This window comes from Aspergillus bombycis (assembly GCF_001792695.1).
Source record: "Aspergillus bombycis strain NRRL26010 chromosome Unknown contig00005, whole genome shotgun sequence".
NCBI lineage: Eukaryota > Fungi > Ascomycota > Eurotiomycetes > Eurotiales > Aspergillaceae > Aspergillus > Aspergillus bombycis.
Window position 1 is genome coordinate 551,220 of NW_019170007.1, and position 24,393 is coordinate 575,612.

Genomic DNA, 24,393 nt, shown 5'->3' on the forward strand with positions numbered 1-24,393 from the left:
TAGAAGTAACATATCTAGACTAAAAGCACCTACTGAATGAAACAGCCATATTGTATAGAAAGCACCACTGGCACGTGATTGCACATTCCGGAGCCAACTCCGAACTAGGCAGAAACGTGTCACGTGTCAATCATTTCAGCTCCGGGCGGTGATGACGTCTTCCCTGCCGAAGCTGAAAAAGGACCACCTCATCTTCATCGCCCTGGATACAAAAAAGCCTCTGATCTCATTCCCCCGCCCAGGAAAATTACTCGTCTCCTAATTCCAAGGCTCTGCATTATATATTCAGAGCTTGTTGCAGTCATCCCTTGAGTGCTTGGTACTGTCCTTGGCAATTCTTATCTTTTGTTTACCTCTTCGAGCTTCCCCCACAACCATACGTTGATTGCAGCCCCTGAAGCTATTTCCATCGTCAATTGTCGAATTAGGGTATTAGTTCCAGGCAAAATGACTCTCTACTACAGTCTTGTAAGTTTATTCTGCGGACTGGCACCGAGTCCATCATGTCAACTTGCAGAATAAGGTGTAGCCTACAGTTCCGGCCGTGCCGAGGATACATCTCGAATTGCTTTGATTACACAGCTTCAAGCAGTACTAACTTCGTCTGCGTAGGTTTTTTGCCTTCTCGTCTTCGAGATGGTGATCTTTATTGGACTCATCGTCCCTCTGCCTTTCACTATCAAGCGGAAGCTGTTCACCTTCATCTCTGAAAGTCCGATAGTAGCGAAATTGCAATATGGAATGAAGGTAAGCTCCTAGATGCCTACGATGGGGATACACTTCTTGTTGACGAATTCTTCAGATTACATTCATATTCATTTTGATTCTCTTCATTGACAGCGTGAACCGAGTGTACCGTGTCCAGCTGGAGGTTACCAATTTCTCAAAAGAGAACATGGGGTAAGTAACTTGTCTTACTTCAACATATGTGTAGTGGACTAGGCATATCTGACAATATCTCTTTTTAACAGAGCGGCTGCCCTCGGCACTGACCGCATGGAAGTCCAGGCTCGGAAGTTCTACTCTCAACGTAACATGTACCTTTGCGGCTTCACCCTCTTCTTGTCTCTCATCCTCAACCGCACTTACACCATGATCCTAGAGGTCCTCCGCCTTGAAGACAAGGTCAAGACTCTTGAGGGTGACAAGAAGGCTGGTGGAAAGGACTCGGCCCGCCTTGCCGAGCTGGAAACGCCGGCGAGATCGGACGCCTGAAGAAGGAGCTCGATGCCAAGAACCGTGATATTGAGACCCTGAAGAAGCAATGTGAGGGTCTTACCCGCGAATACCACAGCCTGGGTGACAAGGTTGCCGGTAAGAGCGACGATGACGCCAAGAAGGATCTGTAAATCCAATTGTCAGGTCCAAACTGCAAGAGAATTCTGTGTAGTCTCAAGCGAACGTATTTCATGAGATACGAAAGGATCTTGGAGCAGCTCTTATGGTATCGCGGAAATTAAGCGTCCTACTCACTACTCGCTTTCAAATATGATGATACAAGTGAAAGGCTGCGCAGCAAAGCAAGAACTCAATAATCTTGCGTGATGGCTTTGTGGTTCTCTGCTTTCACAAATGTGGTGGTGGTTTGTTGTGGAGATATCCTGACACGTGGCGACGAGGAAGGTCTACACGCCTTGTGATATTTTATTCCCTAGTGGTTGACATATCAAACCAAAAACAATCAAGATATTCTCCAAAAAGTACACAGTACACCAGTGCAGGTGACTATAAACCTCCGCCTTCAATCTGTCCAGCAAGTCCTGAAGTCTTGTAATACTCGGCATAGTCAGGGCTCTTAATTGCGAGACTAACTACTCTAAATGTATATTCTGTCGACATGCAACTAAGATATAGAAACGTTTTATCCTACTCTCACAGATCGTGTTGACACCTATAAGCCACTCTGGATATTTAAAATTTGAAGACCACATCGGATCAAGCCGGGACATTGGGCTCAACGATAAAAAGGGGGTCCGCAGGAAACATTTCATTGCAACTGATTCATGGTGAGACGTTAGATTTAACCTGTGGCGCTGTGGCTGACGGATCGGAACGCATCCGAAATGGGGATCTAGAAGCTATAACATGTATCGCCATGTTTTTGGCCTCCCCATTTGACTAGTCCGCTCAAGTATTAGGAAGGTGGCGCATGGCAAAAGGGGGAAATTCGATAGTAGCTCAAGCGGTGGTTGCCTAACCAAGCCCTAAAAATGGAAACATACATTGTCAAACTTGACAAGCGCTAGACTGGTATTTTTGGAGGGGGTCTTTTTTTCTTGACAGTGACTTCGATAGCACCTATCAAACCAAGAACATATTCCATAGATAGAGTATCATGCATCTAGACCATAAGCTCCCTTGGAACACAATCTCTTCCCACTTCGGCTTCATCAAAGAGAACCAATACAAGAACTGCAAGAACGACTTTATCATCCACGACCGCTTCATCGATCGCCAGTCCGCTGAGTTAAACCACTTTATGAAAACCCTTATCTCCGTGATCGAGGAGTTTGCAACTACTGAGCGAGCTAAGTACCCACCGGCTACCACTCTGCCAACGTCCGGACCTCTTTTCGACGCGGCTATCCTACCGGCCATCGAACAGAAATACCACCTCGAACCACACAGAACCAACTCCGCAGTCTCCAATCCCCTTTGTGAAGAATTCCAGAATGTCGACCATTGGATCAGCCAGGCGCCATATAGCACCGCTGATGGGGACCTAGCCGATGCCGTGAAAATGCTCCTTATATCGAACGAGATGCTCGCTTTACTACGTCTAGCAAACCACAAGCAGATCCCGCTCGCGACCCTTGATTCTCTAAGCTGGGGCCACAGCTTCGGTGTCAACCATCTCCCGGACGTAGCTCTGCAAGCCTACCTACTGCTGAACATCGCCGCTGCTGTGAAAGCCAACGCCAAACGCGGGTCTGCAGACGATACTGTCCGTCTGACGGAGACGCAGCGGTTCAGGTACTTCGCCAACTGGGCTCTGGCAGATCATGACTATCCTGCACAGAATATCCCACATCGTCTGTTTTGGAATGCGAAGGGTATTACTGATGGTCATGGCTCATCGTGGGATCCGTTGAGCTTGGAGATGGATGTGGAAAGGGCAGAGATGAAGGCGTATTTGAAGGTGTGTTTTGAGTTGTTGTATCGCTATGACCTTTTGATGAGGGAGCTGGGTAGAGATCCAGGGTGGAGGGAGAGGATCCTGGGCATTCTGCGTCTGTGGGGAGCCCGGTCTGTTACTATGGATGAATCGGGGTTCTGCTTTGCCTAACTGGGCTCGGTTGCTTCTGCGCATGATGGATCTATGATCTAGAACACGGGTGGGCAGGGAGAAGATATGCGATCTAGACACTACATAGTATCATCCATAGCTGGGGTAGTGGGATTCTGTTCCTCTCATACTTAACGCTTTGGAGGAAGTTATGGTCTTGAGGCCTCTACAAGTGAGTACCGTAAGTCAGGTGCGCTGTACACCCTACTCGAGAGATGTCATCTCGAATAGATAATTTGGGGGTCCAAATGAGCAGCCAAGACTGCCAAGATAGCACACTAGTTCGATGCTGCATGACGTGGCCAATTGAGTATATGCCATAGGTCAGTTGGCAGTGTTTACTGCCATAGTTGACCTAGAGCGGAGAATACAGAACCCTCTTGATAACCGTAAACCTCCACGCATGCATTCTTTAGCTTCTAACACCGTTGAGAACGGTTTATAGTAGGTTTGTGGCGCAGGTTGACACTAGCAGAGGCTGAGTACCTGCGGTTATATGGGGATTAGGGAGGGATACGATGGAAATAGTAGTAGACTAAACCCTAGTCATAGATTGACAAGCAGCTGTAATGAAAGGAGTGGAGAAGCTATGGGGACTTTCAGGAGTACTACCTAGTACGTCCCATGGGCATTTCTTGACGTGTACATTGTACTTTGGCAAGATTGAGCAATAAGGAGGCGGCGGGTTTGCCACCAACTTCGAAGGGTATGCTCGATATTTGTATGTCTATTCGTGGTAGAATATCTGTTTTTCAAACATGATGGAGCAGAATCGGGATTTGTATAAAAGAGAGGCATCGAGTATTCGTTTCCTAGACTTAAGTGGTCTTGACAGAGCAAATGGGTAACAAAACCCAGATGTTTTGTATAGAATTTAAGTGAAAAAATTCCCTCCCCAAATGCAAAACCAACAGTAGGGCGCTGATGTTGTAGATCTCACTATGGAGTACGAACACAATCGCCCCTTATTTCAGCGCATACTTCCGTAATGCAAGTGTACTTACTGCACTCCAGATATAGTAGGTCACATCAGCATTTCTCCCGACGTGAAGGCCATACATATGTTCATCAAATTATAAAGTAACCGTCTTATCATATCGACAAACGACAGTTTTCGGTTTGCCTTATTTAAACTTCGTCTGGAAGATTTGTACATCGCCACTACTGGTAATTAATTTGGTGCTAAGTCGAAGTCAGTCTTCGGTGGTCCAGTGACGACGTCACCTTCGGCATCACCGCTTTTGTAGATCTCCGGATCAAATCTTACAGTAATTTGCATACCAAATCAATATTTGACCAGTTTACTCTGTAGTTGATATGGACAATCGGATAGAGCATGGAATAAAGGAATTATTTGTTGTTGTTAATTTCCGAGACTCTTCGCCCCCTCCCCCTTCTTCGCTCCGCTTTGATCTTAATTCCAGGACAGGATTTAATCTATTGGGAGTTTTATGTTTTATTTTATTTTATTTTATTATTTTTTTTGGAGACTGTGCCGGCATTCGAGGTTGACCGACCGCCTTTGCGTATTTGTTTTTCGCCCCTCCTTTTTCTCTTTTTTTCCCCACTGGCAGTTTCTTTTCCCACTTGCAGGCTGAGAACTGGAAGTGTTGTATCGGTGACACCGCCCACTCCCTCTAAACGGTTTCCCCGTTGACCGGCTCTTCTCGACGTATTTTTGTAATTAATTTTTCGGATTACATTAGTGATCCAGATAGATATCTGGTAAAAATTAGTAAAGAACGCAAGAGCTTCGAAGAAAAATACATAAAATATGAAAGCAGTAAAAGACCTGTAAAGCAACAGGAAATCAATAATATTGTACACTGCAGGAGTTCGCTGGAATCGTGCATCTTCCTCCCCACTCTCTCTTCTTCTTCTCCTCCTCCCCCCCCTTTAACAATTGATTCCTCCTCCCTTGACACTAAGCGCTTTCTGTCTTCCGACCACGAATACTTTACTTCTCTCATTCCGCACCGCAACTCCTCCTACCTTCTCCCCTTCACTCCCTCTCACACAGATACACAACTCACCATGGCCGCCCCTAGTTCGAAGTACGATAACTATGACTTTCCCACCACTGCGCCGGTTGCCAACTCTGGCCACCCTGGCCATACCACCCCAGAGCAGGATGCAAAGGTAGAACAGCTTCGGAGTGAGCTAGAGCAGCTCGGCTACACTGAACGGCTGGATACTTTGACTTTGCTCCGCTTTTTGAGGGCGAGAAAGTTCGACGTTGCCCTTGCTAAGACCATGTATGTCGGAGGCTTTCCCTACTATTTATTTCTTTGACTAGTGTCCGCGGACACGACGAAAGCCTCGCGGTGAGAACTGTACAATCAGTGATCTCATACTTCGGCTTGTTGCTTATCCTTGGTCGAACAATGCGAAATACAGCGCTAACATCTGCCCGTTCGCATTAGGTTCGTCGACTGCGAAAAGTGGCGGAAAGATTTCGGCACGGACGACCTGCCTCGCACTTTCGACTACAAGGAGAAGCCGGAAGTGTTCAAGTTCTATCCTCAGTACTACCACAAGACGGATAAGGTACAACCACCGTGCATGTGTTCTTCCGAGCCAACTTCGATGCTAATCGTGAATATAATGGAAATAGGATGGAAGACCTGTCTACATCGAGAAACTGGGCAAGATCGATCTGACCGCCATGTACAAAATCACCACCGCCGAGCGCATGTTGCAGAACCTTGTCACTGAGTACGAGAAGCTTGCTGACCCCCGACTGCCCGCCTGCGCTCGGAAGGCAGGCAAGCTGCTGGAGACTTGCTGCACCATCATGGACTTGAAGGGCGTTGGTATCACAAGTATCCCATCCGTATATGGATATGTTCGTCAGGCCTCTGCCATCTCGCAGAACTACTACCCCGAGCGTTTGGGCAAGCTCTACTTGATCAACGCCCCTTGGGGTTTCAGCGGTGCTTTCAACGCTGTTAAGGGCTTCCTTGACCCGGTGACTGTTGAAAAGATTCACATCCTTGGATCTAACTACAAGAAGGAACTGTTGGAGCAAGTCCCTGCTGAGAACCTCCCTGTGGATATCGGTGGTACCTGCAAGTGCGAAGGCGGCTGTGAGCTGAGTGACCAGGGCCCCTGGCAAGATCCACAGTGGGCCAAGGCGCCCAAGTGGGCTACCCCCAAGGAGGACCAAAACGTCGTGAAGAATGAGGATCCTGGCCTCGAGCAGAAGGTTGAAACGCAAGAAGCTTCTCAGCCCATTGCATAGAAACCCGATCTCCTTTTTTCCTTTCTTCTTCCCGCCCTTTTTTGTCTTGGATCAATATGGGTAAAGCTGCAGTGCCGTGTTATTCCTATATATTCTTTCCTCAAGATGTCTCCCGGGAATAGTTTACATCAACTGTGCTTTTCTATCTCCCTATGACCGTCTTTGGTTCATCCGAATTCAACTGTTAGCTATCTTCTACCTGAGAAACGGCTGCCGGCTTTCCCATCTTGTCTTCGTTTTCACTTTGGCTTGACATTAGATATTAAACAACGCAACATGAGCGGCGTGAGGTGCTTTTATAGATGGAGCTGAGAAGAGTAAATATTGGGACAGAATATAAAAGTGATTGTCTGATTAGGGATTCGGGTTTTGAGTTCAATGTACGACTTGGTGCGTATTGATTACGAAAAGGGCCAGTTGTAACACGGTATGTTTGCTTGAACACACAACACAAGGCATTGCCTGAATAGTCGATATCGATCATTATTCCCAATAGCAGATTATCAATCACGATGGAGTATTTAATGGTATCATTCCATGCCGAGCGCCGAACACCAACAGACTTGAATCGCAAAGAAAAAATGACAGAATAGACCCATAGACGGTCACTTCTTTTCCACGACTTCAACTGCCCGACTGGCTCGTTCAGCCTTCCCAACTGTCGATGCTACTGCATTTCCATCGGCGGCCCCATCTGTTGTGGCGTTTAACTCATCGCCAGGAATAACCTCACCCTGAAGTCGAAGTAAAGTCCGTAATGTATCCTCATATACTTCTGCCATCTCCCCAGTACGCCACAGTTCCGCTTCATGGTCGGTGCCAAGGGGCACATGTAAATCCCACTTCGTTTTCGCTGACCTCCGGCGTGAGCCATTTGTACTGGGCCCATTGTTGGCATTCTGTTTCTGACCTTGGTCTGCATCAGGCATGTCGACGTCTTCTGCCGTTTGCCTTTCATTGTCTTCCCCACTTTCCAGAAACTCCTCGTCTTCTAGGTCATCATGTTCGTCCTCCTCTATCACCTTCTTCAACTCCGCTGCATACGTCTCCGCCGCACGCCGCGGTGCATCCCGCCTTAGCTGTGCGACTGTCGTCGTAAGCGATTCCAATTGTGCGTAGAGCGAAGTCACACGTGATGCAAGATGCCCGTCATATGGTTCGTACTCCACTGTCTCTGCAGGCGCAGTGAAAGCAGCCGGGAAAGGAAACTGAGGCGATGAAGAGTCAAGACCGTTGATACTTATTGAGGAGGAAGCCGATGTGAAGGTACGTAATATGTACTGTTTCGCATGTCCATCAGTATTAGGGGTTCTCAGTCGGTTTATCGTGGAGAGAGTAGGCTATGTACCTCGTCGACTAACTCGCGGACCCGCTCGCGCATTGGATCCGGCCCATCTTCAGGGTTTGCAGAGGGGGGTAAATGAAGGTCGAGTTTTTGGCGCGAAAGGGCGACAGTGTTACCGTAGAGGTATGTGAAATCGGCGGGGGCTTGGAGCTCGATTTTGCGATGCATTGATTCCCCCATTTTGTCAACTGGTCCAGCTGACCAATGCGTGAAAGATGTTGGGTGTTGTGGGATGCGTGGATCTATCTTCTCTCCGTTGGCTACTTCTCGTCCTCGGGGGGTTCGCAAGTATGAACGCGTCGGGCGCGGGTATTTACTATCCAAAGCAGTGGGACGGAGGAGAAAGGCCTGGATGCGGTTAGCCTCAGGCACCGATGAAAATGGTCGGCGTCGATCCGATGAGCAGTCGCCCCGCAAACGATGTCATCGATTTAGTTTTCTTTTCAGCTGCCTTCAGCTGAAAGCCTTGCTTTTCGTCCGATGCCAAGTTTCTTCACTTCTAGGTCGATATACGACCCGACTAGTTAGTGTAATAGTTTTTAGTCATATTCCTTACTTTCCTTGCCTTCTTCCCTTCTTATACTTATGTTTGCCTAATTCCTAATTCCTAATTCGCGTACTTGTCTCGCTTCCCTCCTTTATCTCTTATCGCATTATCTATTCCCCCTTTATAGCGCCCTGGCATCAGCCACTGACGGGCTCAGTTATCTGATATGCGATAATGGTCGGGGTGTAATACTACTAGAGTAGTAGTGCTATTGCAGGATTTGTGCTGCGCTTGTTATTGGTCAATCCTTAAACCATCATGGAGAGTCGCCCCAGCTTGAACCTGATTGACAACACATCCCCGAACCGTCAACTCTCTGACGATGAGGGCCTTTCGGACGTCACCACATCGGATGATCTGTCAAGAAACACGTCCAGGAGATGGAGAAAACCCTCAGTGCGGCGTGAGCTGACCAAGCGCAAATATAAAAAGTGGCAGCCACAGAGGTTGGGAATCACAGACGACGATGCAGACAGACGCCCTTCGGACGCCAGACTGTCACTAACAGCTACATATACAAATACTGAAGGCGAAAGCCTTATCGATACTTCGACTTTGCCAACTACCGAACAGCGTGATTTCGGGGCCGCAGAGCAAGAAACTGACGGCCCTGAATCAGTGACCAGCCATGGTGTCCGTGGCCTCAAACCTGGTACCGAGCTAGACATTCTTTACGAGAACCAGCGGGGCTGGTTCTTCTTTGGCATCCCTCTTTATTCTCATGGCTCTCTTCTCAACTTCGATCCAGCTGCCTGGGTCACCTACGACTTTCGAGATAGTCCGGTCAATATCACGAATGCGCAGGTGCCGGATCCGAGCTGGGAGTGGGCTTGGAAGACATGGTACGTGGACATGTCTGGCGATGTGGATGATCAAGGCTGGCAGTACTCTTTCTCCTTTAGCTCGTCGGCCTGGCATGGATCCCACCCTTGGTTTCATTCGTTTGTTCGCCGGAGGCGATGGGTCAGATTACGAATTAAGAAGGCCTCGGAAAGAAGCCGCCGCGGCCGGTCAGGCTTTGAGATGGCTCATATGCTCAACGAAGACTACTTTACTATTCATACCGCCAAGAAGAGGAGAGCAGCAAGTGCAGGGCGGGGATCCCAAGGGCCATCCACCCATTTGAGTCGAGTGACGACAAATGTGGACGAAGAAGGTCCTCTAGAAGAAATCGGAAATATCCCAACCCTCATGAATGCCCTGAAAAATGCAAAGATAGACCGTGAGAAGTTCGATATCCTCAGAAGGTTTGTGGCGGAGGGAGGTCAAGAGTTGTATTATTTAGATGGCAAGGTAAGCACACATTAACTCATACATCCTTTACGCTGTTGCTAAGTATGTCCAGATGCAAGATATAATGGCACTGTTTGTCTTCCAAGCCTCGCGCTGGCAACTTGTGACCTACATGACTGGCATCATCGAGGAGTTGTCTGGGAAGGAGCCCGAGTCTAGTGGCATGGATGCGGAGGAAACCCGACGGCAAAAATACTATCTCTTAAATGCTGTAACCACAGCAAAGTGTTACCTCACTGGGCCAGAGATCCTCGCTTCTGAAGGACGGGTGCCTGCTCGGGAAATGTCAGAGATGTTGGATTTGACTCCGGAAGCGAGGAGGGAAAGTCTTTTGTCTAGGTCCTCGGGGAAATTCTCCCACAAACCAGTAGACAACGGTGGAGATATTAAAGGTATTCCTCAGGCGGCGGAGATTGGGCGTGAAGGGCATATTTATCGGTATTCGTCTTGATTTTTTGCAGTATACCCGGTTTGGCTGGTCCAGTGTACGGGCCAGGTGTACCTCCTTTTGGGCATCCCACTCCGTACGACCTACCTATATATCCATTGGCTTTTCTTATCAACAATGACTAGTTTTTATTTTTTTCATCTCTTGTATTCAAATAGTAAAAATTGCGGAGACTAGGTATACATCTTGTTTACGGCGAGTATCGGTCCGATTCCTGGAGAGCACTGACCGCCTGCCATTCCAACACGGCAAACATTTTCTAGAATCTCCGCGCCGGAGAGCTTTGCCCGCAGCTTGAAAAAACGACGCCTTTAGACAGGAGCAAATCCAAACTCGCCCGCGACTCTTCGCCCTTTCCATGACTCAGGCACTTGCTCCGTATACTCCTCGATGTTATCGCGTGGCCGCCCGTGTCTGAAAAGACGTGTATTATCCACCGTCTTAGACAGTGTTGCGGCTGGCCCCGACGAACCTCTCCTGTTCCTCTACCCCCGTTGGTTCACAGCTGCAGTCCGCCAACGGAGGTCAATCTCGTCAATTAAATGCACATCTAAATGCACAGCGAGACTATGTAACGCGGGCGGGTTCGTTCCGGGGACGCGCCGGAGGTTGTCACTCGGCGGTTCTACGAAACGGTGGGCATCTAGTAACAATGCAGCCAAAACCAATGTGATTGAGGAGGCTGGAAGCTCGCAGCAGAACGATCAATCGCCTGCTACACCAGAAGGTGGACAAGATGGGTGGACAGGAGGTGAAGTAAAACGCGACGGCGTGAGTCCACCGAAACACACTCCGAGTTCAAAGCCACCTTTGCCCGATTCGACAGAAAAGACCAAGTTGCTCGAAGAGAGACGAAAACGCTTGTTCAATATATTTGCAGATATCGACTCGAAACCTCCCCGTCCATCATCGCCACCGCCTCCTCCGAAAGCCGGTGCCCCGAGAGCCAGAGACCTGAAAACGCATGCGAGGCCATTGGCTGCCCCTCCCAAGATTCATTCTCATGAAAGAGCGCGTGCTACTATGAAATCATTATCTGTTAGGGATAGGCGGAAGTTAAGGTGTCGGTTATTTTTCACTAAGCGGATGAACCCCGAAGCGAAATGGAGGTGGACCCTTTGGACTAAGCTGGAGGAGTTGTTCGAGCGAATGGAGCAAAATAATACGGTGTGGAAGAAGAGAGGCATAAAACACAAGGAGATGCTATTGCCGGAGGAGACTGTTGCTCTCCTTGCGGGCGCTACGGACATGGCTATGAAGGAAAATGTCTGGTATGTACCTATGCACAACGGGTGTAAGGTCCATGTGCTACATCCACGGGAGAGCGAAGGTCAATACAGGAAGGTTGTATTGTCCGGTTCCGAACGAGTGGTGGAGCTGGTTGGGGATCGTATTGTGCATGCAAAGAACCTTCAAGAGATGGGTGATCCTTTGATCGATATCAGAAAGCCACCGATCCCAGTGTTTCCTTCAATGGAAACTATGGCGCGGAAAAATATCCCGGTTCCCATCATCCGGGGTGTATGGGATTTTTATAAATCCGCTAAGGATCCTGCGAATTTGGGAACGCTGCTCCCCCTTTCCCAGAATTTGTCGAGTGTAAGGGAGTTTGCGGAGCATGTGGATGAAGTCGCGCGGTCATTGCCCTCTTACAAGGCTGCTCCAGGGACCTCTCACCAAAAGCAAGTGGCCAAATCTCTCCTTGCATTGTTTCAAAACGAACGGTACCATGGCTTTTTGTCGACTGCTGCACTGAATACAGCACTGTCTTTCCTCCTTGACCATGAGTTTGTGAGGTACGCGCGCATGATCTTTCTGAGAGCCGAGCACGTCGTCACTGTCGACTCCTTCAATATCTTGTTGAAGTTCGCAGCTCAAAAGCAGGATATGCGGCTGTTTCGCCAATTTCTACTGACAATGCCGCGGTTGAATATCCGGCCGAACCCACATACCTGGCTTACTTTCCTTGACTGCCTTGTCTCACCCAAAGCAAAGGCGAATCTTGTATCGCGCATGATGCAGAAAGGCTATCTCAACGAATCTAGCGCCATGCGGACGGCGCTGCAGGCGACGATACAAAACACTTTTCATGCACATCTCAAAAGCGGGAAAAGCGTTGACTCCTTCTTTAATATGCTTATTGATACACAAGGCGCCAATTGGTTCCCTCCATCACTGATCAATCAAATGTTGAACGTTGCCGCCAGCCGGAAGGACTTTTCAGCTATGGAACGGTTACTCCAAATATGCAAACACCAAGGCTTTGCTGTCAAGGGTTCTACTGTCAACCAAATTGTCTTACTGTTTCGCAAGGATATCTTCTCCCTCCTCCGGTTCTTGTTTCAATACATCGACCGCCCTGAGCGTGTGCTCACAAAAGATGCCTGGGAGAAACTGTTCTTGGTGGCCTTCAAAGGGCGACACTACAACATCTGCCGTGTGCTATGGAGATACGCGTGCATGTACAGAGGCGTGACGTACAACATGCGACAGTCTGTGCTTACATCGCTGCTCCGCAATACATCATTTCGAAAGACTGGAGGTCAATACAATCAACTTTGGCTCACCAGCGCAGGGAAAGTCATCGTGGGGATTGATCTTCATCTTCCGAATTATCCTTTAGATGAGTCATTTTCGGAACTTGTGCCATCTGAGTTCAGTCGGAATCCAGTCGCTTCTCTTGCAACTGGATTCAAGCCTACTGGTGGAGAGCGTGAGAAGCAACAGCTCCTAGCTTCAAAACTGACATTACGTGATACGGAAGTCGGTCCAATGTACCGGCCTTCGAGGTCATTGAATATCATGTTGGAGGCCGCAGCCGTACTGGATCAGGAGTGGAAGTCAGTCCCTCGACCCACACAGTGGTTAATGCAAAATGCTATTAAAGTCTCGGTGAAAAGAAAGTCGGACTATCTGCGGTGAACGTGGCTGAACTGCCTCGACTGGAGTTGAACTGTGCACTGTATCTGTTGATCAGTGACTCACTACCCCTTACTGCATATAATATTGGTTGTATGGGCTACAGATGTCCGACAGCTATTCACATATCATGTATGAATTTCAACAGCGCTTTTACGTCTGACTTTTTCTGTACATTATACCTCTGTATACTAACCCCTCCCCTTTTCTATATAATGCCATGTATAGATACTATAGAAATAGACTTCGGCTGCCCAGCCCTACTGTTCATTGCAATAGATCGTTAATATGTATTCGTCACTCATATTCTCTATTGTCGTAATTGCGTAGTCTATAGGTTATTCACAAGAAGCGAACTGCCATCCCGTCTCATACATCATTGATTGCCATTTCCATGAAGCAAAGCTGGCGGCGGAGGGGCAATTGGACCAGACATATCAGGGGGCCCGTACGGATCAAATGCCGTCCGCATAGACCCCACGCCCTCCTTGAGATATAGCACTAAGCGATAGGCCGAGTTACCGTTCAAATAATACCGATGCAATCTTTTACTGCGTAGGAACCCCAGTCGTTCATACAACTTAATAGCCGCCGTATTTGTGATTTCGGTCTCGAGCGCGATCTGCAAGCACCGCCTATTAGTATATTCCCTTCCGAATGAAGCACCTGTGCAACCTTGTGGGATCCGGGCAACAAACCTCATCCGCATCACGCGCAATCATTGCATCGATCGCCATTCTGACCAATTTCGTTGCAATCCCGCGACCTCGGTGCTCTTCGCGCACTGCCAACATGGCAATATACCCCCGCAATGGCCCGCCGCGATGTGGTTCCAGCTTCGAGACTACGACCCCAACCATCGGGTCCGGCAGTGTGTCGTCCATGGCCATGAAACAGAGATCGCCCCATTGGTAGAGGAAATACCGGTAGACGTAGATACTGTACGGCTCGGAGAGGTCCTTGGAGATCAGTTGCCGCATGGCAGCGACATATTCATCTTCGCGTGCGCCGTCATAGCGGATGTAGCGGAGGTCTGGTGGTGCAGCGGAGACTGCGGTGGGAGTAGCGTCATGGCTCATTCCGGCCGCGTATTCGGACTCATTGAGAGAATCCAATCTTTCTATCTTGTTCTTGGAAGAGAGCGAGAGGTGTGGAAGGGTATCGTAATAGTTCTGAGTGAGTGTGGAGAATTGAGGGGGCTGAGGACGTAAGAGTAAAGGTTCAGGTACAAAGGGAGAAAAGCGGACTTCGTAATTTTGGGAACTAAATCTCATGACGTCCCATTTTGGATGCAACTTCAGAAAGCATGTGATTTCCGGTTCGCAACTTCTTCACGTTGTGTGCTTTTTTTCTTCTTCAACCTCCTTTTCTTTTATTCTTGACTTCACTTTCCTGGCTGTCTGTCTCGTTGGTATTTTTCTTAATTGATATATACCGACTCTTTCCATCGATCCGCGGCTGTCAATTCCACCCACTGTCCGCCGTGTTCCTGGCGATCGCCCACATGCTCCGCCGTCGCCTGGCCAAGGACGACAATGTCCAATCCTCTTCTGCAGACTCATCTCGCGATGAAAGCAAAGTAGTTCCCGCTACGCAGACTGCGACGTCCCCCGAGAAGCCGAAAAAAGAATCATTTGTGACGAAGCCGCGCAGTAAACGCCGCAATGGTCTTATCTTCGTGCTAGGCGGCATCTTCGGAATTCTCGTCGCCGCGTTTTTCGCCAACCAGCAGGATGTGATCAGCCTCGATGCGCTGATGGATCTGAACTTGGATGCATTGATAGATGTCATACCACAGGGCATTGTGAAAGATGTGAGGGAGTTCTCGGTATGTCAAACCCTCTCTCCTTCATGCAGCTGGTGATCTAATCTGATTATATTCTGTCGGGTAGCAACATGAGCGTGATGCTGTCGCCTATGATTCATTTTCCGTCGGTCTACAACTTCAGTCGCAAGGTATTCAAGCTAAGCATCCCATTGTCATGATTCCCGGCGTTATCTCCACTGGACTCGAGAGCTGGGGCACTGAGGTGTCGTCCCGCCAGTACTTCCGTCGGAGACTCTGGGGCAGTTGGAGCATGATGCGTGCTTTGGTCCTGGATAAGGCAGAGTGGAAAAACCATATCATGCTGGATAAGGATACCGGATTGGATCCGCCCGGGATCAAGCTACGAGCGGCGCAGGGTTTTGATGCGACTGATTTCTTCATCACCGGTTACTGGATCTGGAATAAGATCCTTGAGAACCTGGCGACCATCGGGTATGATCCGACGAATGCCTTTACTGCCGCTTATGATTGGAGACTGTCTTATCTGAACCTGGAGATTCGTGACCAGTACTTCAGTCGGTTAAAGTCCTACATCGAGACTGCCGTTCTCGTGAAAGGAGAAAAAGTGGCTCTAGCTTCGCACAGTATGGGCTCTCAGGTGCTCTTCTATTTCTTTAAGTGGGTTGAACATCCGGAACACGGCAATGGAGGCAGTGACTGGGTTAACAGACACATTGCATCTTGGATCAACATCAGTGGGTGCATGCTGGGCGCCGTCAAGGGTCTGACGGCCGTCCTCTCGGGCGAAATGAGGGATACTGCCCAACTGAATGCCTTCGCCGTGTACGGATTGGAGAAATTCCTGTCCAAGGAAGAACGAGCTGAGATCTTCAGGGCCATGCCCGGCATCTCGAGCATGCTTCCCAAGGGCGGAGAAGCTGTATGGGGCAATGCAACGTGGGCTCCGGACGACCAGCCCGGCCAGCACACGAGCTACGGAAATCTGCTGAAGTTCCAGCAGAGCAACTCGTCCCTGACAGCCAAGAACCTCACAGTCTCCGAAAGTCTGGCGTATCTCATGAACACGAGCGATGAATGGTACCGCAATCAAGTCCAGACCAGCTACTCGCACGGCGTCGCGCACACCACTGCGGAAGTCGAAGCAAACGAAAACGACCCTCGCACTTGGCTCAACCCCCTCGAGGCTCGTTTGCCATTGGCTCCGGACATGAAGATCTACTGCTTCTACGGCGTCGGCAAACCAACCGAACGCAGCTACTACTACCAGGAGGAACGTGATCCCCTGGTCAACCTCAACGCCAGCATCGACACGACTGTCACCAACAACGACGGAGTCGACCACGGCGTTGTCATGGGCGAAGGCGACGGCACCGTCAACCTCCTCAGCACAGGTTACATGTGCGCCAAGGGGTGGAATATCAAACGGTACAACCCAGCCGGAGTCAAAATCAAGGTCTTTGAAATGCCTCACGAACCAGATAGGTTCTCACCACGTGGTGGTCCAAACACAGGTACATGCGTCTCCATTTCCACCCCCTTCTATATCATCTTACATCTTATCCAACCAACACACACAACAAACCTCCGTTCCCAGATTTGTAAGCTCTAACTAACAATCCAAAAAGGCGATCACGTTGACATCCTCGGCCGAGCCTCCCTCAACGAACTCATCCTCCGCGTCGCAGGCGGCCACGGCGACGAAATCGAAGAAACCTTCGTCTCGAGAATAAAAGAGTACGCAGACCGGGTGCAGATCTTCGAAGAGGAATAGATAACTAGATTTAATACCCCCTATGTTTCCCCCACGTTTCTTATGAATTATTTTCAGCATATATTTATTATACAAGAGATACAAGAGATAATCCTGTTATGTATTATGTATGGTTGGTGAACGGATGATGTATATGTCCTCTATGTGTATTGGTGGGTTTAGAGAAGGGGACTTCGTATAGATAATGAAGGTAATTTAGTGATGTGCAAGAATATAAATTCCTTAGCGGCACATTCCCTGGGTTTCCCTTCAAAGCTATTAAACAGAAAAGCGTCCTTTTTTTGCTTCACGCCCCCAGACTTCTTCCCAAAACTTTCCTGGCAGATATGTGCGCGTATCAAGTTTGAATACGAATACAGGCCTCTTAAAGCTTCCGCGGCGAACAAGAAAAGCACACGCTACAGTTGTGCAAGCTTCAATAAATGAACAACATTTATCAAGCGAGGCAGGAGCCATGTCTATCTGGACAACTGGGTATTCCTAGTACCGCCCAGTCTTTTAAGATGGGTCTATATTCGCCTCCAGCTCACAGTTCGGGCTCCTGTCTGGAGGCAAGTATTAGTATCACTGCACCTCATTGGCTGCCCCAATAGAACAGCATCCTGCCGGCTTAATATACAGCCCCTCATAAGGGCGACTACAGCATCCCGTGATTAGAGCAGTCGCAAGGCTGTGGCCAGGGTTAGCCTTGTGTTTTCCGAGACCTCACCATCACCCACCTTCCGGCTTCCCAGGTAGATATCCTCAGTACATCTCTGGTCTATGATATGTCAAAATCTATGTGAACTTTAGCGTCAATACTGTTGGATATCATCCTTATTCAACCCTGAAATGCGTCCCAAAAGTCGTCAAGATTTTACCGTCGCGATTATCTGCGCTCTTTCTCTCGAGGCTGACGCCGTCGAAGCCCTTTTCGATGAAACCTACGATCGGCTCGGGAAATACTATGGCAAACAACAAGGCGACGCGAATGCGTACATTAATGGAAGGATTGGCAATCACGATGTGGTCTTGTGCTACACGTCAGGAATAGGAAAAGGAAGCGCAGCAAGTGTTGCCTCAAGCTTACAAGTCAGCTACACAGGTATTGAGCTTGCTTTAGTTGTTGGTATTTGTGGGGGTACCTCATCGCAATCCGACCATCAAGAGATATTCCTAGGCGATGCTATCATCAGTGATTCTGTGATCGTATATGACTTTGGCAGGCAATACCCTGGTGGCTTCCAACGGAAGTCTGGAGTCAAGGACACACTCGGCAGACCGAATCGAGAAATTCGGACTCTTCTGAATGGCCTGAGGACCAATAATGCCCTTAGTGAACTCCAAAGCCAGATGCAAGGTTATCTGGAGACTCTTCAGCAAAAAGGAACTAGGTGGCGCCATCCACAAATCGACGATATTCTTTTCAAGGCTTCTTATCTTCACAAACATTATGCGCGTGCGTCTGATATTCAATGCGGCTGTTCTGAGAGTGACATACCTGAGGAGATCTGTGAAAGCGCACTGGAAGAATCCTGCAATGATCTTGGTTGTGACAAAGGTCAAATAATACGGTGTCGAGAATTTGGGGAAGCTACGAAAGCCTCTATACATATCGGAATACTCGCTTCAGCCGACATAGTGATGAAATCCGGACAGCACCGCGATGCAATTGTCAGAAAGGAGAAGATTATAGGTTTTGAAATGGAAGGGGCAGGTGTGTGGGACAATATATCGTGTATCATCATTAAAGGGGTGTGTGACTATGCGGACAGCCATAAGAATAAATTATGGCAAGATTATGCTGCAGCGACTGGAGCGTCCGCGGCAAAAGCTTTCTTAGAGTTCTGGCCTCGGAATCAAGAAGGTCAGTATGCCAGCAATCTAGTATCAGCAAGCTTGGCTTACGCTAACTATTTTATTGTCTATACCATAGACACACGCAAGACAGCTCACTTCATGATCCCGTTTGCGAGAAATCCACGGTTTGTCGGCCGGCAGGACGAAATTGACAGGTTAGAAGAATTAATCTCGACACCCGGCAGGCTAAAGAAAATTGCCATTACTGGACTGGGAGGGGTTGGTAAGACCCAGGTAGCTCTCGAACTAGCTTACCGTATGCAAGCCAGAGAGGATGAATGTTCAATCTTTTGGATCCCTTGTACCAGCTATGAGGCTGTTGAGCAGGCCTGCATGGCCATTGCACAAATGGTCGGGATCCAATCTGTGAAGCCAGCAGAGGTGAAGGAGCATCTCAAGACTTACTTTAGCCAAAGGGACGGGAAGTGGCTTCTGATCTTCGACAATGCAGATGACATGGAGATGTGGATGAAAGGCAGCAAGACATCCTCCGCATTAAAGGACTTCCTTCCTTATGGTAGCCACGGCCATATTGTTTTTACTACTCGCAATCAGAAGTTAGCAGTGAGGCTGGCATCATCTGATGTGATACATGTTCGCGAACTCGACGAAGAAACTGGAGTGGAGTTTCTGGGGAAGTTACTGATGCAAAAAAGCCTACTCCACGACAGCAGTTATGCGGTGAACACCCTTCTCCAGCAGCTTACATTCCTTCCATTAGCTCTTACCCAAGCTGCAGCATATATCAACGAAAACGGTATAAACTTGTCTGATTACTTGCTACTCCTCCAAGAACAGGAGGCAGAAGTTGTAGAGCTACTGAATGAAGATTTTGATGATGATGGACGCTACAAAGAAAGCCAGAACCCAGTGGCCAAGACATGGCTGATCTCATTTCATCAGATTCGGAAGCTTGACGAACTTGCTTCTGGATATCTGTCGCTTATGGCTTGTGTTCATCCGCGTAATATCCCGGAGTCCTTCCTTCCATGGCCGGGATCAAGAAAGAAAATGACTGAAGCTCTTGGGCTTCTAAAGGCTTACTCTTTCATTACTATCCAGCCTGGGAACGGCTCTATAACGTTACATCGCCTGGTACATCTGGCAACCCGAAACTGGATGCGAAAGGAGGAACAGTTCTCACGCTATATAAGACAAGCAGCAGCCCGATTGAATGAGATCTTCACTAGCAATAACTATACCAACCGACAGCTTCGGCGAGAATACCTGCCCCATGCCCTCGTCCTATTGGGCGAAAGTCAGTTCAAAAAGCAACAAGACACATATGTTAGCTTAATACAGCTAGTGGGGATCTTCTTAGCGAGTGATGGGAGATACAATGAAGCGGAAAATCTGTTGTCGCAGGTGATGGGGACCCAGAAACAGGTACTAGGACCGGAGCATCCTGCCACTTTGGCCAGTATAGTTAACCTTGCATCAATATACCTGATGCAAGGACGATGGAAGGAAGCAGAAGAGCTTTTGTTACAGACTATAAAGACCCAGAAACGGGTACTAGGACCAGAGCATCCTGACACTTTGACCGGTATGACTAACCTTGCATCAATATGCTTGGGCCAGGGACGATTGAAAGAAGCAGAAGAGCTGCAAATGCATATTATAACAAACCAGAAACAGATATTAGGACCAGAGCATCCTACCACTTTGGCCAGCATGGATAACCTTGCATCAATATACTCGAAGCAGGGACGATGGAATGAAGCAGAAGAGCTGCAGACGGAGATTATAACAACCCAGAAACAGATACTAGGACCAGAGCATCCTGGCACTCTGGAAGCCATACACAGTCTTGCATTTACTTGGAAATCCCTTGGAAATATTCAGCCTGCCTTAGCTCTGATGGACAAATGTGTAGAGCTCCGCAACAAAGTCTTAGGCTCGGATCATCCAGACTCCATATCTTCCTACAACGCATTGAAGAACTGGGAAGCAGAAGTGAACTCCTCATCAGCAAAACAAGCACAACAAAATCCGCCTGTAATACCAATGCATACTCAGTCTTCTCACTCATTCGATTTAGATCCAGAGACTGTCAAGGGGGCCAGATGGCAGGCTCTCAAGAACTTTTTCAGGAGACCATGGTTCCATTCTTACACTTCTTGAATAAAGCAATAATTTGTAATTCACAAGTTGTCCAGACCTTCTGCCTTCAATACAAAGTGCCTCCTCAGTCCTTGAATAGGATATATGCTGAACAGTCTGTGACTGCAATGCAGTGCAATCGCCAGCTCCGTATACCTGGGATAAAGTATAACAGGCATACAGACACTCTATAGTATATAACCAAAGTGAAGTCACAGGAGAGGAAATTGTGAATGTATGTCGACCTCTACATATATCTAAAACCCTGTGTTAAAGTTGGACTGAGCTGACTGTTAATCAGCGCAAGTGAAATAGGAATCACAATTCAATATATGGCAGAGCACACCATCTAGAATCAAGGTGACTCGCCAACTCGACATTCTGATATGAGCACTCGGTGACAATCTTCTGATATTGAACGACTCCAGCTATACCCAACCCTTATGATGGATGTGACTTCACCCTATGGATTTATCAGCTGTTCTATATCCAAGTTTCACTGTTGTTCCTGAGTTCCTCTATTCACGGAGAGGCTCGAGCAGACTTTTACTCATTTAGCTCAGTAATTGTGGGTAGCACTAAGTTGACATGAAAGTAAAAGAAGGAGCTTATTAACTGGGTCTCCCTCGTCAGCTCTTCCTCTTCCCTCTTTCATGGCTTCCTCTCATGGCCCACCTTGTCAATCAACCAATTAATCAAGATTCTATTTAACATGTTAGAGCCTAACTATTAAAACGAGTCATTTTCACCTCGTACGGAAAGGTCTCCTTGTAAAAATTGGTGTTTGGATGATATAGATGGCCCTGGAGGGCTCAGAGGAGGACCATCATCATCTACATCTTGCAGATGACGGATTACACGTTCTTGCTGTGCAATGATGCCGATACTTTGTTCTATATCTCTGTGTCCGGCTCTCCATACGGCTCCTGGCGAGGCCACCCGGGAGAGGGGGTCCTAGGGAGGTATATACCGGGCTAGCTTCCCTACGTGAGTACGTGACACCAGAGAACCAGGAAGTTTATGTAGGGGGATGCTAGGGCCCGACGTCCTCACTTCCTCCCTCACCCAATATAGTCCCCCAGCATCTGCCTATGGCTCAGGTTGAACGCTACAGGAAGTCATTCCCGTTACTCTTCCAGAAGGGCATCCTCCCCTATTCAGAGTTTCCCAAGCCAGCCACGACAGACTCAATGCAAGGCAAAGAGTCAATGGTAGTGGTATATGGATCAATTGGGCCATTGCCTCGACCAATAGCTTCGCAGATACGGGGTTCATTCACTCTTGATAACAATTTTGGCATGAGTCGCATGTGCAAGGCCATGTTTAATATTCTTCCATCAATCATGTCTGGATCCGACCAACAAAAGAAAAGGCAACCCTGTCCCTCAACGGCACAATTATCTCAGGGACAGTATCAAATCCAGAATCCCAATATCCGTGTGCTTTCGTTCAGCATCCCAATGTCCAGACTGGTGCTGGAGATAAATACGGACGGATGGTTTTTGTCGGACTTGTATGTCTTCAATTACCTATTCCGTGAAAGGTCTGGGATAAAGCCAAACCTAGTTTACAGCAAGTCTAAATCTGGCATCCGCAACGGTCGCAATAGGCGAAGTTCTGCAGTCAGGTAATCGAGGGCCTAGAAAGCCAGATAGATTGTCTGCATCAATTCGATCAGATTACTCCCGAGCGGTATCCTTTTACACCGACCTTTATTTAGTTCTGTCGATCCAAGTTTTGCAGAGAAGTACAGAACACGCTTCCATAGAGGTGCGATTGAAGAGATAACGCCAACCAGAGGAAGCCGAAACGCAAGTTTGGTTCTTTCTGTCAATATTGTAAGTTCAAACTTAACTGGAATATAGGAGGGAGCTACCGTACTGTTGATTGAACCATACCGTCGCCCTCTAAGCAACGACCAACTTGATAGACTTGAAAATTGCAGCTTTCTCGTGCCTCTATTCACCGGCGAAGATATAACCGAAAAGACCGACAGCTTCGTTAAGTCAATGCATTCAACTAAAAGATGAACTCAACGCAGGGATTGAGAAAAAGCCCCTCTTCCCGCCAACAATACCGATCATCGCAACGATGACTGTGGTCCGTTCCAATTTCAAGAACTGTATACCACAATAATATTTATCAAAGACAAACTCGATGCTGCATTTAACCGAGGGCTCTTTCAATAGCAGTGTGCAAAATATTATACATAAGGGGAATCGGGTGCTTGCAGATATCTCGAAGAGGAAGGATTTGACTAATATTCTATTAAATACTCTGTTCTTATAACCGGAACTTGTATAGATGATAAACTTCGCCCTGTAGTATTCCTCTTTCATTCGATTTGTCATTTCCTTTTATATATATATATATATCCCTTTCTATAGATTTTCTTGTTATTTAGTCATCTTTGTTTCCAGATAGGACTATTGTCTCCCACATCAAGTGCCACAGACGGTGGGCGAACTTTCCCACATCTACGATATTTGTCCGGCAGACGAATAAATAACTAATTAGACCACTGTCCCTCCCCACCGTCTTTACATGATATTTTCCAGTCTTCCTTTCTACCGTAGTAAGTGCCAGCGAGATAGCAAATCCATTCAATATAATTGCTCCTTCATCGTTTCTATCGAATCACCCCTATGAATAGGGAATAGGCCGGGGATTCCGAGATCACGATTATTATTAGTAGTAGTACGACGCATTTTCCACGTTATCGATACGGCTCCAAGCCATTAATTATACTTGCGGATGCTACTATCTGCGAGTCTATGGATAGATAGATGGGCGGGGAGTCAGATCTCTATCCGCTGAGGAGGGGGGGTACAGAGTAAGTATATCGTCCTGTGTCAGAAGCCAGAGCTTTCCGGACTGCCTCGTTCTGAACAAGCTACCTTAGGTAATGGGCGAAACTTGCTGTCTTCGGAGTAGATGTCGAGAAGGGTTTGAGCCAGCGCATCTACGTCCAATACTGCCGGCGAACTCCATCTCTGGTTTTCATTGCCCAGATTAGATTTCGTATGTCAGAGGTTTGCTCAATGCGATGAAGGGTGGAAGTATGAACAGATACTACGGTATCCCGGTCAAGTCCTTGTCTTGGTGTATACTGAAGGACGGCAATTAATCGATTGCAGTTTAACAGCGCAGTATCTGGTGAGGAAGATCTTCGGTATAGAGTTATCTAGGCCTAGTATAACAGCTATACGAACCGGTTTGGGAAAACAATTGGTGTCTACAGTTACAAATGGGTGCAATCTACACCGTACTAAGAATCATTTAAGTTATTTCAGGTCATTGAAATTGTCCAAGCCAAGATGTATACAAGAATCAAACAAGTAATGTACAAAGTTCTTCATAAATCATAACGCTACCGATGGGATTATAATTAATAATAATGCCATGGAATAAAAAGCATCCAACAAACTCTTGTGGCACGCATTCCACTATGGATGCTCGCGTCCAGTAGAGAAACGTCAAGTCGTAAAAGTGTTTTCAAGAGCAAAGGGTGTGCAACCTTCGACAAGATGACTCCGTCTGCATCTGTCGCCCAGTCGCTTTGAAGTATCAGTGCCTCCCCAAGGTCTCCATTACTTGGTAGATGCAACGGATCAGAACGGCCGCTCTGCATCACCAATGTCCTCTTTACAGAACAATGCTCCCAAGACAAACCACCACGCGAGGGGGGGATCAGGTAGCCCTGGCCCCGCTCTATATACCAATGCAAAGGTCATTAAACAAGCATCAACCCCTTCTAGGCACAACGAGTGAAGTGCATGCAAAAGGCGCCCCAGAACTTTTCTCTTTCCATC

At 47.9% G+C, this 24,393-nt stretch overlaps 9 protein-coding genes across 9 annotated transcripts; 7 read left to right on the plus strand and 2 right to left on the minus strand.

Annotated features, from left to right (window-relative positions):
• Positions 1 to 447: 447 nt before the first annotated feature.
• Positions 448 to 1,349, plus strand: ABOM_001414 (putative BAP31 domain protein; the record flags this gene model as incomplete). Its single annotated transcript, XM_022528544.1, has 5 exons — positions 448 to 468; positions 613 to 747; positions 803 to 900; positions 972 to 1,141; positions 1,186 to 1,349. 5 exons carry the CDS (start codon positions 448 to 450, stop codon positions 1,347 to 1,349), a joined length of 588 nt encoding a protein of 195 aa, XP_022393824.1.
• A 986-nt stretch (positions 1,350 to 2,335) lies between these two features.
• Positions 2,336 to 3,286, plus strand: ABOM_001415 (uncharacterized protein; the record flags this gene model as incomplete). The annotated part of the gene is made up of 1 exon (XM_022528545.1): positions 2,336 to 3,286. The coding sequence occupies one exon, from the start codon at positions 2,336 to 2,338 to the stop codon at positions 3,284 to 3,286; it is 951 nt and encodes a 316-aa protein (XP_022393702.1).
• A 2,034-nt stretch (positions 3,287 to 5,320) lies between these two features.
• On the plus strand, positions 5,321 to 6,527 carry ABOM_001416 (SEC14 family lipid-binding protein; the record flags this gene model as incomplete). The annotated part of the gene is made up of 3 exons (XM_022528546.1): positions 5,321 to 5,541; positions 5,710 to 5,833; positions 5,901 to 6,527. The coding sequence occupies 3 exons, from the start codon at positions 5,321 to 5,323 to the stop codon at positions 6,525 to 6,527; spliced, it is 972 nt and encodes a 323-aa protein (XP_022393823.1).
• Positions 6,528 to 7,132: 605 nt separating this feature from the next.
• Positions 7,133 to 8,052, minus strand: ABOM_001417 (uncharacterized protein; the record flags this gene model as incomplete). Its single annotated transcript, XM_022528547.1, has 2 exons — positions 7,133 to 7,807; positions 7,876 to 8,052. The coding sequence occupies 2 exons, from the start codon at positions 8,050 to 8,052 to the stop codon at positions 7,133 to 7,135; spliced, it is 852 nt and encodes a 283-aa protein (XP_022393822.1).
• Positions 8,053 to 8,677: 625 nt separating this feature from the next.
• On the plus strand, positions 8,678 to 10,163 carry ABOM_001418 (uncharacterized protein; the record flags this gene model as incomplete). Its single annotated transcript, XM_022528548.1, has 2 exons — positions 8,678 to 9,712; positions 9,765 to 10,163. The coding sequence occupies 2 exons, from the start codon at positions 8,678 to 8,680 to the stop codon at positions 10,161 to 10,163; spliced, it is 1,434 nt and encodes a 477-aa protein (XP_022393826.1).
• A 387-nt stretch (positions 10,164 to 10,550) lies between these two features.
• Positions 10,551 to 13,082, plus strand: ABOM_001419 (uncharacterized protein; the record flags this gene model as incomplete). The annotated part of the gene is made up of 1 exon (XM_022528549.1): positions 10,551 to 13,082. The coding sequence occupies one exon, from the start codon at positions 10,551 to 10,553 to the stop codon at positions 13,080 to 13,082; it is 2,532 nt and encodes an 843-aa protein (XP_022393825.1).
• Positions 13,083 to 13,455: 373 nt separating this feature from the next.
• On the minus strand, positions 13,456 to 14,353 carry ABOM_001420 (peptide alpha-N-acetyltransferase MAK3; the record flags this gene model as incomplete). The annotated part of the gene is made up of 2 exons (XM_022528550.1): positions 13,456 to 13,701; positions 13,778 to 14,353. 2 exons carry the CDS (start codon positions 14,351 to 14,353, stop codon positions 13,456 to 13,458), a joined length of 822 nt encoding a protein of 273 aa, XP_022393689.1.
• Positions 14,354 to 14,583: 230 nt separating this feature from the next.
• On the plus strand, positions 14,584 to 16,639 carry ABOM_001421 (phospholipid:diacylglycerol acyltransferase; the record flags this gene model as incomplete). Its single annotated transcript, XM_022528551.1, has 3 exons — positions 14,584 to 14,907; positions 14,972 to 16,379; positions 16,494 to 16,639. 3 exons carry the CDS (start codon positions 14,584 to 14,586, stop codon positions 16,637 to 16,639), a joined length of 1,878 nt encoding a protein of 625 aa, XP_022393766.1.
• An 831-nt stretch (positions 16,640 to 17,470) lies between these two features.
• On the plus strand, positions 17,471 to 20,602 carry ABOM_001422 (uncharacterized protein; the record flags this gene model as incomplete). Its single annotated transcript, XM_022528552.1, has 2 exons — positions 17,471 to 18,485; positions 18,555 to 20,602. 2 exons carry the CDS (start codon positions 17,471 to 17,473, stop codon positions 20,600 to 20,602), a joined length of 3,063 nt encoding a protein of 1,020 aa, XP_022393688.1.
• Between the last annotated feature and the right edge of the window lie 3,791 nt (positions 20,603 to 24,393).